Here is a 14988-nt window from a genome sequence, read left to right as displayed (position 1 = left end):
GTGCGGTGTATAACATAAGCCTACAGCTTGTTTCTATCTCTGAGGAACAAATGTAGATACAGTTTTTGTGGAGATGACTTCGTAAGTCTTGTGAATTAGTTTACCTTTTGTTAATTAATTAAATAAAAAAAAACAAGTTTTTTTTAACTGAAAGTAAGGAGCAAAATTAAAACTTAAAACGAACAGAAATTACTTCGTATATGAAAGGGGCTGCTTCCTCACCAACATCCCGCTCTTGACGCTAAAGTTTGACTCTTTCTTTCAACTCTTCTTTTTAAAACAGTAAAAAACTTTAGCGTAAAGAGCGGGATGTTGGTGAGGAAGCAGCCCCTTTCATATACGAAGTAATTTCTGTTCGTTTTAAGTTTTAATTTTGCTCCTTACTTTCAGTTAAAAAAAAACTTGTTTTTTTTTATTTAATTTCTGAACGTTTTTTAATCAATGCATGTTTTGATTTTGGCTCTCCGCAGAGGAATAATTAAAACGAAATTTGCATATTTATTATTTTTTTTTTGCTAAATGACTTTCTCATAATTTTGATTGAATGATTTTGAGAAAAAAGAGCGGGGGAGGAAGCCTAGTTGTCCTCCGCTTTTTTGGTTAATTAAGATAAAGGCAACTAGAACTTTTAATTTTTTACGAATTTTTTTTTTAGTAAAAGATATACGTAACTTATAAATTAGCTTACGTAAAGAAGTTTTGTATTCTTATGTTTTTATTACATATATGAGGGGGTTCGCCCCCTCGTCAGTACCTCGCTCTTTACACTAAAGCTTAGATTTTGTCCCAATTCATTAAGAATGACCCCTGAATCACCAAAGCCGTAAAATAAATAGTTGAAATTACTAAAAATACTTTAGCGTAAAGATCGGGGTATTAGGAGGAGGTGAGCTCCTCATATGGGTAATAATTTCCGTTCGTTTTAAGTTTTAATGCTGCTCTTTACTTCCAGCTGAAAAAAACTTTTTCATATTTCTTTTTTCATTGTTTTTTTTTTTAATAATGCTAGTAAATCCTGCGCTCCCTTCATGGGAATTTTCTTCTACCATGACAAATTCCTCGATGGAAAGCTCCCCCAGCCTATCCCCCTATTCTCAACCCCTCCCCCAAACCAAAAAATCCTACTGAAAACGCCCACACACTTCCCAATAGCCATTAATATATGTAAGCACTGGTCAAATTTTGTAACTTGTATCCCCTCCCCCAGGGACTGTGGGGGAGTAACTCATCCCAAAGACATAGTTTTTATGGTTTTTGACTATGCTGAACAAAATGGCTATCTCAAAATTTTGATCCGTTGACTTTAGGAAAAAAAATGAGCGTGGGAGGGGGCCTAGATTCCCTCCAATTTTTTTGGTCACTTAAAAAGGGCACTAGAACTTTTCATTTCCGTTAGAATGAGCCCTCTTGCGACATTCTAGGACCACTTGGTCGATACGATGACCCCTGGGAAAAAAAACAAAAAAAAAAACAAATAAACACGCACCCGTGATTTGTCTTCTGGCAAAAAATACAAAATTCCACATTTTTGTAGATAGGAGCTTGAAACTTCTACAGTAGGGTTCTCTGAGACGCTGAATCTGATGGTGTCATTTTCGTTAAGATCCTACGACTTTTAGGGGGTGTTTCCCCCTATTTTCCTAAATAAGGCAAATTTTCTCAGGCTCGTAACTTTTGATGGGTAAGACTAAATTTGATGAAACTTATATAATTAAAATCAACATTAAAATGCGATTCTTTTGATGTAGCTATTGATATCAAAATTCAATTTTTTAGAGTTTTGGTTACTATTGAGCCGGATCGCTCCTTACTACAGTTCGTTACCACGAACTGTTTGATATAAGTTAATTCACCCTAAACGACCTTAGCAATAACAGTAGATTAATTTTGATACGTTCCATTATTTTGTCTACATCGTCAGGAATCTTAGTATTCTTTAAATCAAAGCGGTTAATTATAAAACCTGCCTTACTAGTCATGATGGAGGTAGGGACTTATATTTGTAAGCAAATCAGGGAAAGGGGGACTTACAGGAATTAAACAAAAGGTGACATTGAACTGGTCAGTTCGAAGGTCTCACCTTGAGATTTCGTATGTTTTCGGTGGTCACATTCACAATCGGACTAGCAGTAATAGTAGTAAAAGTAGTAACGGTTGTAAATATTCCTCAAAGCAGTCGCAAGTTGTCACATTCACTGTCGCAAATAGTTGCATTCGTAAGTAGTTACGGTCGTAAACAGTCACAGCCGCAAGTAGTCGCTGTTAATAGTAATCACAGTAACAGTTTGTCAAACATAGTTACAGTAACAAGTAGTCATAGTAACATAAAATGGTAGTCGTTTTCCTCCGTGCAATATTTTTTATTGAAGGCGGTTCGATCGAGCAAGGGTACTATGAGGTACTCTTGTCACCTGAAGTGCGGCAGTGCTTATACTGAAAATCTCTTAAAGAGGGTGAAAATATGGTTCTATCCATTTGCCCCCCCCTCGCTCCTAGAAAATACATCCTTGCTGTAAGGATATTATACCTGAAAATTCACTCCCCATTGAAATTTCCCAAGACAATCCCTCCCCCTGCAGAAAACTCCCCGGCGAAATGTAACTTGACAAAAGAAACTTTAAAAACGTGAAATTCATATCTACTCCGTTATGATTTCGGGAATATTTCTGGTCTCTGCTGTTATTATGAAAGTAAGGAACAAGATTAAACCCCAAAATGAGCAGAATTTATTCTTTATAGGAGGGAGACTGTCCCTTCCTCATCCACACTTCTACCTCATAGTCGTAGAAAATTCAAAGGGTGCCAATTAGATCAGAAATTGAGAGATCAAGTCTTTTTAATATAAATCGAAAGTGATTGGAGACCAACAAGCCCCGAGGGGGGGGGGGGCATTTTTAAAGGCTTGAAATCGTAGAAGGTCTACCACTGAAATCTCCTTGATTGAATGCCCTTAAACTGGTGTTCAAAATCTCCCTCTGGAATACTCTTTTTCCAAGTCAACCTTGCTATTGGAAAAAAGAGTTTTGAGAAACATTCATAAAAGGAAAAAAATTTTCAAAAACGAAGCTGATTCGTTAATGATAAATGCCATTGATTTTCATTTCATCACTAAAATTAATTACAAAACAAATATTTTGAAATTTCGAAGAAGTGTTTGATATCCCAGTGTGTCTTCTTTTTCTTTTATTTTTTTTTTTTTATCCAGCACTAGCGGGTCACTGGAACATTGTTAAGGTGTTGAAATAGGTGGCCATCCGAGGTTCTCTGAATTATGTTTTATTTCCTCGGATGTCATTTTCAGGCTGATTTTATGTGGTATGACCCAAACAAAATGCTTTTACGTAGCTTCAACTGACAAGCTGAAAGAGTTTAGGTAACCGGGTATAAGTCTTCACTTGCCCTTTAGCAAAACCTTACCCAAATTGGAAAGCCTTACTCCTAATCTGCAATAAAACCAAAGAATACTTTATCTGGCCATGATTTTGGTGATAGATCCATTACTAAAGCTTTTTTTCAATTTGTGAAAGATCACGGGTTACGCAAAGAGGATAATATAAGCTAAAAACTGCTAGCAAAGTGAGAATCGAATTTTGAGTTTCTAATTAGAGGTTGTTCAAAATTGTTCTTAGGCCTTCGGTTGAGCTGAGTCAAACAGCGCTTGATTTAAATGTGGTTTGACCTGTAAAAGGGTTGATTTAAACTTGGGTTCAGTTGAGTGAGGGTGCAGTTAAATTAGGTTGAGTTGCAAAGAGGTCCGGTTAAACAGGGGTTCAGTTGCACGAGGGTTGAGTTATCTTAGATTGAGGTGCACAGAACTCCAATAAAATCGGGTTCAGTTCCACTAAGGTTAGCTGCATGGGAGTTCAGCTAAATAAGGTAGATTGCACGCGGGGTCAGTTAAATGGGGCTCAGTTGTAGACGGTTCATTTACACGAAGGTTCAGTTATATGAGTACTGGGAAAAAACTATTCAGGAATTTTCGGTATTTCTTGGAACTGGGTAAGGAGATTATTCTAAAATATCTTTTTGTATTTACTTGCTATGCTTATGTCATAGGATAAAAATTATAACAAACTATGGAGTATGGAGAATAGCAATATAATATCAGGATTGCAATTAAAGAAAGATTGCAAGGTAGGGATTTAAACTTCCAAGGACCATAGGACCTACTTTTAAGTATCTCCCCGCCCACAGAGGCCTTACTCGTTTGCTCTAGTTTCTTGTTTTTTCTGTTTTGTGTAGTATTTGTTTTGTTTCTTTTATTGATACTCCGCTTTGATTTTTTGTAGCGGGTCAAAAATAAATTATTATTATTATAGTGACAAATAACTAAAAGACACAAAAAAGAGAATATTAAATTGTATTACAGTTAAAAAAAGGAATACAGCCTAATCAAAGTTAGACACAAGGGTCAACTTTTTCATCTTGTTGTGTCAAATATCCAAACTTTCACAAGGTCGGAACTTGACTAGACAATTGCCCTCTCAAAATCACGCCCAAGAACCTAAGATCAAATTTGAAAAATTAAGAAGTAACAAAAAATATATGTTAAATAAGATATTATACGAAATATATTTCATATATGAAATATATGTTGAAATAAGGAAGTAACAAAATCAGTCTGCGGGACGATATAAGATAATATACGCTATTCCTTCATGGAAGTTGAATGTTATTGTCTTTCAAAGTTAGAAGCTCTATATGCTCGTGAAGTAGCTGTAAAATCAACTTATTGGCCCCAGATTGCTTCAAGGTCATGAAGGTCTGTAGTCTCTTCTGTATTTCCTTGGTTAAACGACTGGTTATTACAAAAAAAATCTTTCTTTGGGCATGCTAGGACCAATACGCAATTGTATGTAGATGGCTCTCTAGAGATCTAAAAACAAAAGACTTGTCTGCATGGAAAAAAGCAGCGTTATATGGATAGGCAACTAAATATTTATATATTTCAGTTATGTCTATTTCAGATCTGTGGAGGACAGCAAGCAGGACTGGACAGGTAAAATACACCATCAGCCTAAAAACTACTTGTTGGCTATGGAATAAATTGTATTATAAGATATGGTTCTTAGTTTAATGAGAGTAAAAGTGGAATGCTTGTTTGCAATCCAAAAAATTACCTGTAACAACTTAATGGCAATGCTAAAAATCCTATTGCTGGTAAAATTCTAGTTTAGACTATCTCAGAAAGGGGTTAGGTTAGTAAAATGAAACTTTCAGGGATGGGTCTACAGGCTGAAGTATGTCCTGGTAAGATATTTTGAAGTAGCCTACCTACCTCCATTCCCTCTCCCTCTAGAGGGTCCTGATCTTCAAAAATATGTGTGTTTTAAAAGTAAAACCTTGCAAAATAGATCTTCTGCTTGAATGAAGTACAGCAAAATTATTTTCAGCTTCCCAACTTTGCTCAATCCCAATTTATAAGGTTTTAAATAGTCTACATGCAAATACATTTTGAAAAAAAAATGATGTGGCTCAGAATTCTACTTAAATAACTGGAATTGCATTTTCAGAACTAAAGGCAGAGGAAAAGTAACTGGTAACTGAAAATTAAGGTAAAATGTTTGTTTTGTCAAAATTTCAATAGGTTCAGACCTGTCATGTAGGCCTAGCCAAATTTCAGGATTGAGAAGGAGTAGAAGTGGGTACTTTAAAATACCTTTCCAGGACATACTTTAGCTTGTAGACCCATCCCTGAAAGTTTTATTTTCCTAACCCAACCCCTTTCCAAGAAAGCAAGAAGTCAGTAAACTAGAATTTTACCCTATTGCTTTTCAACTGTCTAATTGAGGATATAGAGTAGTCCTTTGTTAGCTTGTTTGTCTTACAAGTCTGAATTAAAATACATACTTATGTATACAAAGCAGTGGCATAATTTTGTCAAAATACTGGTGTCAAAGTTGGAGCCAGTTTTCCCAAGTAGAAAAATGATCCATATATTACCATAAAGACAAAAGATGTAGCCTACTAAAGAAAACTGACCTGTTTCTGGTAAATGTTTAGTTTCATCACAAGCTTTCTAAAGTGTGTATTACTGCATGTAGCAAGATTCTGATGATTGTATATTGCTTTGTTGTCATTATTAAAGAAGTGTATCCATTTTTTAGCTTTCTAAAATCCCCCTCCAACAAGACCAAAAATGCTTTAAGTGGGCTTGCTTACAGGTAACATTACCTATAGAGCAAAGCATATTAGTCCATGAGCCTTCCTGTATTCTATATTTATTCAACAAAGAGTAATAAAACTCAAAAACAAAACATCAAACAAGGTTTATTAAATAAATATAGTATACAGACCTTGCACTGCTGCCTACAGGGCTTATGGACTAATATGCTTTGCTGTATAGGTAATATAATCTTTACTTCATGGTATTGAAGGACGGTCATTCAATCAGGAATTAAGAGTTCTGGTCCTTTTTTATAAGTCAAAAGTGATTAAAGACCAACCAGCTGTGGGGAGGATATTTTCTAAGAGGGGTATTTCTGCTGTAGGGCATTTTCCAGGAGTATTTTGTTGAGGAGGGGGGGGGGGGGTAAATACCACACATGTATTTTCACTACCATAACTGATCTGGCAATAACAAAACGATAAGCACCAAGACGAGGCTCAAGTGACCAGAACGTAAGTAAGTTACCTGTGTTTTGAGCAGAATTCCAATGGATTTAAATTTCCTTTCCCAAAAAAGGTATTTATCTTCACAAGTTTAAAAATATCAATGTTTAGAAATTCTGGCAACAAAGAGAAAACTACATACACATGACATATACATATTCCAATAGTAATTGAAACTCTAAAGAATGAAATTGTGATGACATTAATTATATCAAAAGAATCCCCTAGTTATAGTAATTCCAAATAGATAAATATTTAATTTTAACCCAAATTTGGCAGAAATTTAGGAGATAGCTGATTGGTCTGGGACTTCTAAAAAACTATATGATTATCGTCCTGATTTTAAAGGTCACATTACCACATGGTACCATATTTATCTCTAAACATTAAATTGCACAGTCCATTCAAAATGGAGGGACAGTTATCCACTACTGTACTATTACACGCCTAATTACAAGTACTAGGAACGTTAGGGAAGTCGGTATATCTCCTTTCTTTGGGGAAGGGGTTCTGGAAACTTTTAAAGCTGCAGTTTTTAGGGCCAAATTCTCGTGATCGGCTCCTCCTAATACTATTGAGAGACGATGTTACTTCTAGTATCTCTTCAGCAGGAGGATACATATTTGGTCTATGTATGCAATTAGGCTGTGCAATGTAATTTTGGTACTTGTATGATATACAAGTACAAATACTATGTTAGATGAAGTATGTTCTTCATGTAATTAGAATTTAGGTCAGACTGTTTTTTTTTGTCAATGTATTTTTTTGTTTGGATGAAATAAATTGAGTTTGCGAAATTCATTTAGTTTGCGGTCTATATTGAAGAGAATGGATGTTAAAATGAAGATTTGATACTTCTAATGGAATGTCAAATCTTCACTTTAACATCCATTTCCTTTCAACACTGTTTGCAAACTAAAGGATTGAGCATAAGTGAAACAGACTTGCTATACTTTACCTTAATCCCTCCCTATTTTGCAAGTATATAGCCCAAATCTGTTTCTAAAGCATTACATTTTTATCATACTTAGGTATATATCATTAGGATTGAGCATCAGAGAGGTTCATCATGCTCTACTTAGATGAAGAACATTAGGTAGGGTGTATATCATACAAGTACCAGAATTTTACTCCCTCGACTATTATAGAGTATTTTATAGTGCAATAAAAGATTGATTCGCACTATACTCTTAGGTGGCTTTTATGTAAATCTTATTATTTGATCCTATTTAGTTATTATTCTTTGTTTTTTTGGCCTTGTCCAGTGTTTCCTGGTGCTATATTGTTGATAATAATATTTTTTCATTGAATAATCCTCTAAAAATATAAACATAACAAGCTGCAGCTGAAGAGAAGGCTGTAAAGTAAGGTGCTGTCAGTGGGTCAGCTACCCCAATCAGTTGTTTGAATGTGGCCTTGCGGTTTTCTCAGAAGAGCTGCAGTTCCAAATTTTCTCATAATCAAACATCAAAGAAAAAGAAGTTGCTTGATCAGATGATGTCAGGGTAGTGAGGGTAATGATGTTCATATTTTAGGCCCCCTTTTAAAAATATTAAAAGGACAGTTTTTTTCAGGTTTTTTTTTTCAGTTTTGAACCATTGTAAATGCAAAAATAAAACTTCAGCATAAAGTAAAGGAGGATTAAAGTGGATATGATAGTGAAAATGAATAGAAATCAAATAATTTTTTTTTCTGAGAGTACAGAACAGCATTAGAACTTAAATAGTCAGTAATTAGTCTACATAAAAAGGGGGATGATACTTTCCAACATCTCACTATCTATGCTAGTGTGACTATTATTTCTCATTGCTGCATGATTAGATACTCTCACATAGTAGTAATGCAATATAAATTTGGAAATAAAATGCGTCTTAGTTAGCCAGTTAGCCAATGTTAGCTGTAGTATTGACTGGTGTGTTGAATTTTATTGACCTTAGCAGATTGGTGAAAATTCTAAATTTACTTTTTCAACCAAAAGAAGAAAACATTTATAAAGAAGGTAATTTAGGAGTATCAGGGTAAGTCGAAACTGATTTTAATTAAAAATTATTATATTATAATGAAGAAGACAGAAATGAGTAAAACATAATCTGAAGTCTATAGTAGACAAGTAAATTCAAAACCATTTTGAGGAGAATTAAAAATTTTTGTATATGCCATTGAATAGTGGATTTTGCGTTATGTTCTTCTCTCAGTAATCTTAGAAAATAATTCAGCACTAGAAATTATTGGTGGCGCACTGCCACCATTTTTGGCGCAGCTTGGGGGACTACTAGTGCTGAATGACCTCTGTCCAATGATAAAGAAAAGGAATAAGTTGTTCTAGTTATGTGGAATGGCTGAAAGGAGGTTTTCATTTTGATACTTAAATATCTAGAGAGCAAAATGACTTTCTCAGCATATTTAGATTTATAGCTGAATATTGCCCCTGTAATTTTGTTCCTGCAAGACCAGGCCTAACTTGAAGCCCATAACTCCAAATAAAAAAAAGAAGATTTGCAGAAATGTATAGCTTAGAAAAAACATACAGTATAGTTATAAATTATATTTAGGCTTATTCCATTGAAATAAGATAAGCTATGTGCATGTAACCTGCTGCAGGGACGTCTCTTTAACTATGGCTCTTGAAGCTCATCAGATTTTAGAATACTCTGTATAGGAAAAATGTTGCTTCTCAACCAAGTCTTCTTCCAAGCCAGTTCAGTTTGATACTCATGAATATAATAAGACAATTATATTTTAAGTTTTTTCCAATAAAAATATTTTTTAGATCACATTATTTTAATTTTTTTCACATATCTGGAGCATGTGATGATTATGAGTTTAATTCATTTTTTAGTTTAATTAGCTAATGTGTTGAGGCTGTTGTACTTAATATTATCCTTCATAACCATAGGAAGATGGGGGCTTTTCTCCACAAAGTTTGTCTGAGTGACCCCAATATGCAAAAAGGGTCAAGGGCCCTAAAGGTATAAAAATATAGTTTTCTTGGTACCGCTCCCCCCTGGAAGGAATCCTCAATAAAATAAAACTTTATGAACCTAACGCGTTAAATATATATTGCAGCATGAGTTATGAATAAATAAAACTTGCAAATAATTTATATGAAATTCCCTCCTTACCTATAAAGGAATTTTATTATGTAATTTCTCCTTGACTCTAGGTAATGCTGGTAGATAATTATTGTCATAGTGAAGAAGATTATTTATGTACATTAACTTGATTAAGTGAGCTGTCATTATATAAAATGCACTGACAAAATGAAAAATGATGAAATATTTGGATATTATAATGCAAGGCCATTATGGACAATGCTTTAGATGAATTTGGTATTAAAATGTGGAAATTGAAAATGTTGGCATATTACTGCTATTTATCCTATTTGGGCAATGTTATTAATGCCAAGATTAATCCCTTACATCCATAAAACGTATCAGCTAAATCATGGTGGATTGAGCTTAGTCCCCTGATATACACTGCTTCTAACACGTTCGAAGTTACCTAATACTGAATGTGAGTCTGAATCAGCTTGGTTATTACAACCTTCCTACATCATTGTTATTGAATACTTTGATTTCTGTTTCAGAAAAGTCAAGAAGCTCATTTGGGGAATTTCCTGCACGAATTTTTGGTGACATCTTCTTCACATGCTGCAACCCCTAAGTAAGTATAGTATCAAACAGTTCGTATTAACGAACTGTAAGTAAGGAGCGACTTGGCTCAATAGTAATCGAAACTTTAAAAATCAAAATTTTGATACCAGTAGATACATCAAAAGAATTGAATTTTTATGCTGATTTCAAATGTATAAGTCTCATCAAGTTTAGTCTTCCCCATCAAGATTTACGAGCCCGAGAAAATTTGCCTTATTTTTTAAAAAGGGCGAAACACCCCCTAAAAGTCATAAAGCATTAATGAAAATCACATCGTCAGATTCAGCGTATCAGAAAACCCTTCTATAGAGGTTTCAAGCTTCTATCTGCAAAAATATGGAATTTTGTATATTTTTGCCAGAAGAAAGATCATGGATGCGTGTTAATTTTTTTTTCAGGGGTGATCATATTGACTCAGTGGTCCTAGGTTATCGCAATATGGCTCATTTGAACGGAAATTAAAAGTTCTGGTGCCCTTTTTAAGTGACCAAAAAAATGTTACGGGGAAGGATCTTCCCATGGAGGAATTTTTCATGAGGAAGAAATTTTTCCATGAAGGGGATGCCAGATTTCCCAGCATTATTTAAAAAACGATCGGAAAATTAAATAAAAAAAATCACTGAAAGAAGGAGAACCATTAAAACTTAAAACGAACCGAAATTATTACGTATATGAGGGTGTTCGTCCCCTCGTCAGTACCTCGCTCTTTGCGGTTAAGTTTTTTTAGTACTTTCAAAAGAGCTATTTATTCTAATTAAACGGCCTTTGTGATTCAGGGGTCATTTTTAAAGAATTTGAAACAAAATTTGAACTTTAGTGTTGAGAGCGAGATATTGATGAGGCGGTGAACCTCGTCATATATGTAATAATTTATGTTTGTTTTAAGTTTTAATGTTGCTCCTCTCAGTTGAAAGCTTATTTTTTATTTAATTATTTTCTGTTGATAAATGGTGTCCATAAAGTCTTTTACAAAAATAAATGAAAAAATAAATGTTTTTCAAAGGCTGTGATGAGATGTTTGCATGCGATCTCCTTTTGTTCAATAATGGTCTTTGAGATATTTTATTAGTATACAATGTCTTCTATAGGAACTTGCTGTTGAATACATACCAATTGCAGTTGCAGGTGCTTAAGGCAATTGACAAATCCAAGCAACAAGAGCATGGACTGAATATATTGGAGCGGGTTACTGAGGATAAAGCATTCCTCAAACGAGTTTATCTAGTAACGAGGCTACTTCTCATGGTCTGGTGAAAATAAACAGACACAGTGGAAGAACCTAGGGATCAGAACACAGCAATTTCACTAGTGAGCTTCGCATTCATAGTCTATAAGTAGACTAAATGTTTGGTGTGGAACCACGTGTAATTGAATCATTGGCTTCAACATATTGATTTTCATTCAATATATGGACAATGACCGCAGATGCGACCGAATATGTGGCGCTAAAACTAATTGACCTACAACCAACTATCATTATGTAGGAAGATGGTGCACTACTGCCTTAGTGACTGCATGTTTGTCAGTTCCTCAGTCAAGCATACCTAAACCGATGGATTGGAAGGGATGCGATAGGTTTCAACTCAACGTAAACCGTGTTTGCCAGATATTAGCTCTTTAAAATTCTTTTCGTAGGATTACATAAAAGATATTGTCTATCATGAAAGATACATGACATTTTTGATTTGAAGCAAAGGATTCGTAATGTTATTGTACCAGATGGTGCTATCCTATGGCCAATGTAGCAGGAAATCGATACCATCTTGATGGGCTTTGTACAGCTCAAGATCCCCGTATAAAGGTCTGCTGAGTACAGTTGAGATGCTTTTGATGCAGAATGTTTAAAATAAATCTAGTTAGAAATTATTATACATTTGCGCTTGAAATAAGTTGTTTTATTGACTCAGAAACTTTAAAGATACCCTTTTTAAACAAATAATGATTAGCTTTGTCATTTTATTGCTGTACAAATATTGTTTACTCATACTTGGTATTGTTGTTCAACTTATGGAAGGACCAATGTTTATGTAAAACATGTCGTCCATGAGATTACTCCAATGCATGTATGCTGAGGAGGGGTGTGTCCTCTTTGATCGATCCAACTGACTTATCTAAAATAATGTTATGACCCGGTTGTATTTTTTTTGTGTGTGTCTTCAGCCCCCTACCAGTTAGTATCTTCTAATAATATCATTACAGATGGAACGTGTGTATCTATGGCCTGAAGACTCATCACCCTCTTCCGTGAGACATATAGGACACAATGGAAATAAATTCATGATCTGGCCATTTCAGACCGTAATTTTGAAAAAAGTTCTTTGCGTGTTTAAGCATAATCTAAGAGTTTTAACGTAATCTATTGTAAAAGTAAAGAGCTACAAAAGGAAAAAAAAGTCTGCATGCTCAAGGAATGCCAAATCTTGTGCAAAATTTAAGCGATTTAATTTCAGACCATAACAGCGAACAAGAGAAAAAATGGCTTTCACAAAAACAACAAAGAAGATAAAGAACTAAGTGTAGTTTCCTGGAGAACTATTCCTCTCAAAACTCTAGCATCGAGAGGGGGCTGGTAAAAACCTGACGCCAGTTAGGTTTCTAGATATTTATTTAGGTTGTTTCAAAAGGAGCGTGAGAGGTAGTGGTCTTTCTGACGAATTTTGAATTGTGGAATCCCCCCTCCCAGTATGCCATAGCTTTGTTATATATTCAAGTTGCTACTTGTCTTATTGTTTTTTTTTAATGCTAGCTTGTATTTCTGGAGGTTGGTCGGACGTGAAAGGCAAAATTAGCTGAAAATATCTTATTTTCAGTATTATTAAAAGTTAAGTCTTATCTTGTATTGCCTGCCTCCCCTTTTCGGTTAGCCTGCCTACACCTATGTTTTAACTCTTCATTTACAAATGCAAATGAAGTTAAATGTTGGCAATCAGTAGGGTAAAATTTTGTCTATTTTGTTTCTTCTATTCAAAGTAAAGACCATTTAATGATGGCAAAGTTGAATAGAAATTCAACAAAGAAAATTATGGAAAAGTCAGAACAACTATAGGATTTAAAGGGAGACCAGGCCTGGACATCTTGTGCATGTGTCACTTGACAGTCTATTAAGGAACGTATTAAGGGCTACCTAACTCTACCTCAAGTTGGCTTTGCTAACTCAAAAAGCGTTGTGAGGTAGTTTTACCGTCAAAGAACTTAAAAAGGGCTATCTAAGGCTTCCTCAAGAAATCTTTGCTAACTCAAAAGGCGTTGTGTGGTAGTTTTTCCATTAAGGAGCGTATTCAGCGCTATCTAACTCTGCATCAAGTCAGCTTTTGTAACTCAAAAGATGTTATCCAACGCTGAGACTCATGGAACTATTTTTTTGATTCCTCTAAGCCGTTGTCTTCTATTAAATTCAGTTCGAAAGGTAGCTAGAATTTTTTTGGAAATGTTTTTTATAACTTTTACTTCATTCACAAATTTAGTTGAAAAAGAAGATATCAACATTGTTTTTGTTGCAACTCAGACAATAAAAAAAAAATTTCTAACACAACTCACTCGTCCTTAGAAACAGTCAAACTAATCTTGACACATTTTTTTTTGCGTTTTCTACTCTTGGAATTTATGTTTTGCAACATATTGCCTTTTAATATATCATTGGCGAGAAATTAACCAGAATAATTTTGTTATATTCGTGCTCCGAATTCGTCCCCCCTTACCGTCTCTCTTTTTCCGCTTGAAATAATCTACTTTGTTGTTCTTCCATCCTCTCAACAGTGACGTATCAGCCTTGGCGTAGCTCTTTATGATTGATGTGTTGATTTAATAGATCTCTTTTTTTTTTAGAATTCAAAACCTATGCAATACCCTTGGATACGAGTTTATAAAAACGGTGCTTGGTATTTGTGCTGACACGGATTCAAGCGATTCCATACTAAGTTATATGCTCAAAGGAGAAGGCTGGAAAATCATCAGCTATATGCTATGGAACAAGTTGGAGGTATTTCATGAATTTTAAAGGACCTTTTCGAGGAAAAATTTCATCGAGTCCTCTAAAGAGACAACAAGGGAAAGTTACTTTGCAGGTTGATTCTTGGATGGGAAAAATTTCTGGATATTTTCTATATTTGAGCACGAAAATATGGTCTTAAAATATTTGAGAATCTATTTTATCGTGTCTTCTTTTAGTTTCCGGTTTTCATATTCATTTTTAGGGAGTACCCATATAAATATAAATCTGCTAGTGACTGTAGAATTATCCTTTTCTTCCTTAAATTTTATTTTAACAATGAAATACATTTTAACAACCAGACTTTCGAAACGTTTTGGCAGCCCTAAACTTATAAGCCCTTTTGCAAGCAAATCACGTGAAACTTTATCGAACGCACATCTTTTATCCAAAAAAGCTGCATTGAGCCTACCATTCCTTTTCTCTGTATGTTTTCTATAAACCCACACAAGGTAAATGTTGAGCCCCTGAACTATAGTGCTCTCGGAATCCAGTCTGAATTTTTATTAACTTCATTGTTTCTTTTAGCCGAATATCTAATCTAGTCACTTACACTTTACAAAATAATTCCAATGAACCTAGAAATTTACTCATTTTTTCTCCGTAAATCACTGTAATATTAACAAAAGTCAGTTTTTTTTAAAGGATTATTTAGAACCTGCGCTTTCACATATAAAAAAAATACTTGCGCACATTCATGATGAGACGCTAATGTATCTTTCAATAAGAGCAAAA

At 34.5% G+C, this 14988-nt stretch overlaps 1 protein-coding gene across 1 annotated transcript in view; it reads left to right on the top strand.

Annotated features, from left to right (window-relative positions):
• Positions 1-4891: 4891 nt before the first annotated feature.
• The window catches only part of LOC136029512 (lysosomal-trafficking regulator-like), a gene marked incomplete in the record, with an annotated part of 247841 nt that continues 237744 nt past the window's right edge, over positions 4892-14988 (top strand). Inside the window, 3 exon segments of the mRNA XM_065707957.1 lie at positions 4892-4999; positions 10199-10275; positions 14091-14244. Of these exon segments, the coding sequence (XP_065564029.1) occupies positions 4955-4999; positions 10199-10275; positions 14091-14244 (276 nt within the window).

This window comes from Artemia franciscana, chromosome 7 (assembly GCF_032884065.1).
Source record: "Artemia franciscana chromosome 7, ASM3288406v1, whole genome shotgun sequence".
In the NCBI taxonomy this organism is placed as follows: Eukaryota; Metazoa; Arthropoda; class Branchiopoda; order Anostraca; family Artemiidae; genus Artemia; species Artemia franciscana.
This window is presented reverse-complemented; position numbering and strand designations above follow the sequence as displayed.